The sequence below is a fragment of the Aplysia californica genome, unplaced genomic scaffold (genome assembly GCF_000002075.1).
Source record: "Aplysia californica isolate F4 #8 unplaced genomic scaffold, AplCal3.0 scaffold00014, whole genome shotgun sequence".
In the NCBI taxonomy this organism is placed as follows: domain Eukaryota; kingdom Metazoa; phylum Mollusca; class Gastropoda; order Aplysiida; family Aplysiidae; genus Aplysia; species Aplysia californica.
The window spans coordinates 2,304,440-2,307,192 of NW_004797284.1; the positions used below are offsets into that span (position 1 = coordinate 2,304,440).

The window sequence follows — 2,753 nt, forward strand, 5'->3', positions numbered from 1 at the left end:
TCTTCTTCTTCTTCTTCTTCTTCTTCTTCTTCTTCTTCTTCTTCTTCTTCTTCGTGCTGCTGCTGCTGCTGCTGTTGTCAGGTCTGTAGCAGACACTGACGACCATATTACCCCATTCCTTCCTGCTGTCATTCCTGATCAGCTCCGGGTTTTTTTCTCTTCTGATTATGTTGTTTGTCATAAATCTGCTCAGGCTACCTATGTGTGCTGTACTGTCTTCTTCTGCTCTTTTTTCCCTCACACATAGACAATTTCCGAAATCCATTTGTTTTACAGTTGTACCACTGTTTACGTTCAATGTGTAATGAAGAAATAGAGTAAGTAGGGACAAATAGAAGAAAGCTACCGGCGTCTGTGGTGTAGCAGCGGAAGACCCGAGCTTGATTCACGAGTAGGGAGAATGTGTATCCAGTATTTCGGACTTTCTGCTGGAACGTTGCACATGCATTCCTTTCAGCCCTGAAATAGCCCTGATAAATGGGTTGAATACCTTCTCCGAAATTATTTTAACTGCTCATACAACGCTTGCATTAATTTTTTTAAAAGATGACAGCTAATACCCTTTCAGTTGTGCATCCATTTACCCTGAGCTCAAATTAATACATTATTTTGCAACTCTGCGTCCTTAGTACAACATTTGATTCACAACAAACTATACTCACTTATTTTGGTCTTGCATTTGGAGTCCACAAGGCTTTTGAAAGAAAAAGCAACCAAAGAGCTCACGAGAACCGCTTCCCTTGAGGTAAACAACTAAAGAAATTCACTAGAAACCGCCGCAAAACAGACGAAGGACTTTGTTAGCCCATCTGTACCGTGATTGGTCTGTAGTATATTACTACAAACCAAATAATGAGCAGATCTTGGTCTCCCCTGCTTTTATAGCACGGGGAAAGGAATCACTAAGCTTCTAAAATTATTCTCTGTTAGGTTGCACCATCGGTGGAAAGATGGAAACGTCTGGGGCCTTGCCTGGATCTTGTTTCCACAAGTTTTTGACAGACAACGCGAACTTAGTTTCGACAATATTTTCTTAACGCTGAATATGATAATTCTCACAATCTCTCGTGTTTAGTTCAGTAATTTAAAAAATCCTTCCGTTAAAAAAGTGATATAATGATATTTTACGCAGATTCTAGTTCATTATAAAGTACTTTATATTTTTTTCTGTTATGTCCCTTGCGTGATTGCTTCACAATGCTTTGCAACAAGGAACAACGATATTAACTTGATTATGTCCCTTTGGCGATTGCTTCATGGTTTGCAACAAAGGAACATTGATAATATTAATTTGATTATGTCCCTTGCACCATGGCGTCATCCTGCACCGCACGTTGTCCCAGCACGTGAGACATGTATTTACTTGGCCTCTCCTGTCTTGTTGTGCGTTTGCGTGAGTGCACCTTTAGCTCTAATTTTTGTAACGTCTACGGCCATTGTTAACGACTAAGGCAAATTTCTCCCTGCGAGATAAATAAAGATTGTCATTGTCATTGTCAAAGTTTTCAAGCCGATTAATACACGTAACAGGTGTTTTCATCAGTATTTTAAACGTAAACGTATAGGAAATATCTTTCAATGCTTCCACAGATTCTGACTAACATTGTTTGCACTTTTTCAGATAAAAATTGCCAACCCTTGCCACTATAAAGCTGAGTCACGGTCAAGGAGGTTACAGAGTAAGGTCCTTGGTCACCGTTGATTTACATTCTTTTTCTGGGCACTCCACGGGCAACAACTAAGGAAACCTGTTCTATATACATGTATTTAAAATGAAGTTGCGTCCCTTGCATCGGTACCGCGCACTGCCTCCATAGAAATGTTAAAAATACAAAGTCTTTTTTTTTAAAGGAGGGTGGGAGATGTAGCTTTATTAATATAGTTTGCTGTGTAAGGAAGGAACACAAAGCTTTTACTCAAAGACAAAAGAATCTTTTAATAGAGCTTAGTCAGATACTTTTGTTTAAAGAGGCCTTCTATAACCATTCGATTTGATTGATTGATTGATTGATCGATTGGTTGGTTGGTTGGTTCGTTCGTTCTTTGGTTGGTTGGTGCATTTATTAATTCATATATTTATTTCTTTATCTATCGGTTTTTCTGTTTTATCGCGTTCTTATTTATCTATTTATTTGTCTCTGTATTTATTCATTAACTTACTCACTGGGGAAATGAGACTCTTTACTTGGATACTCTTGTTTCCTTGTTCAATTATTTCTCTCTTCTGCGTTTGTTTATTCTAATTATTTTAATTTTGCTTTTTTGTTTATTTGTTTGTTTGTTTAAGTGTTCGTTTGTTTGTTTGTTTTTCTAGATTTATCTTATCTTGTATTTACTCATCTGGAAAATGAAATAGTCATGACTAGATAATTAACTTTATTTCGACATACTTTCGATTTTTTAGCAATCTCTTACAATTACAAAGCTTGTTACAAAACACGAAACAACCGAGAAAAGGAATTGTTACTCTCTTGTAACACTTCCAATCATCGGCACTTATATGACCTAATTGTGTCGCAAAACTTTTACTTAAGCATAAAAAGGAGGGGAAAGAAAAAAAAAAAGAAGGAGAACATATATTATCGTGTTTTCATGCTCATTGCGTAACTACTTGCTGCTTTGGACATCAAATCTGTTTCTTTTCATTTCTTTTCTTCGATGTGACACCCTTTGTTTCATTCGTTAAGACTAAGTGGTGGTGATGTTTACTGGCAGGTTTAGGTGGTTCATTAAATTATAATTATAATTTTTTA

General features: G+C 36.7%; 1 protein-coding gene across 1 annotated transcript in view; it reads right to left on the bottom strand.

Moving 5' to 3' along the window:
- The window catches only part of LOC101853210 (eukaryotic translation initiation factor 5A-1), a gene marked incomplete in the record, with an annotated part of 7,066 nt that extends 6,156 nt beyond the window's left edge, over positions 1-910 (bottom strand). The window contains 1 exon segment of the mRNA XM_005090255.3: positions 663-910. Coding sequence (XP_005090312.2) covers positions 663-679 — 17 coding nt within the window.
- Between the last annotated feature and the right edge of the window lie 1,843 nt (positions 911-2,753).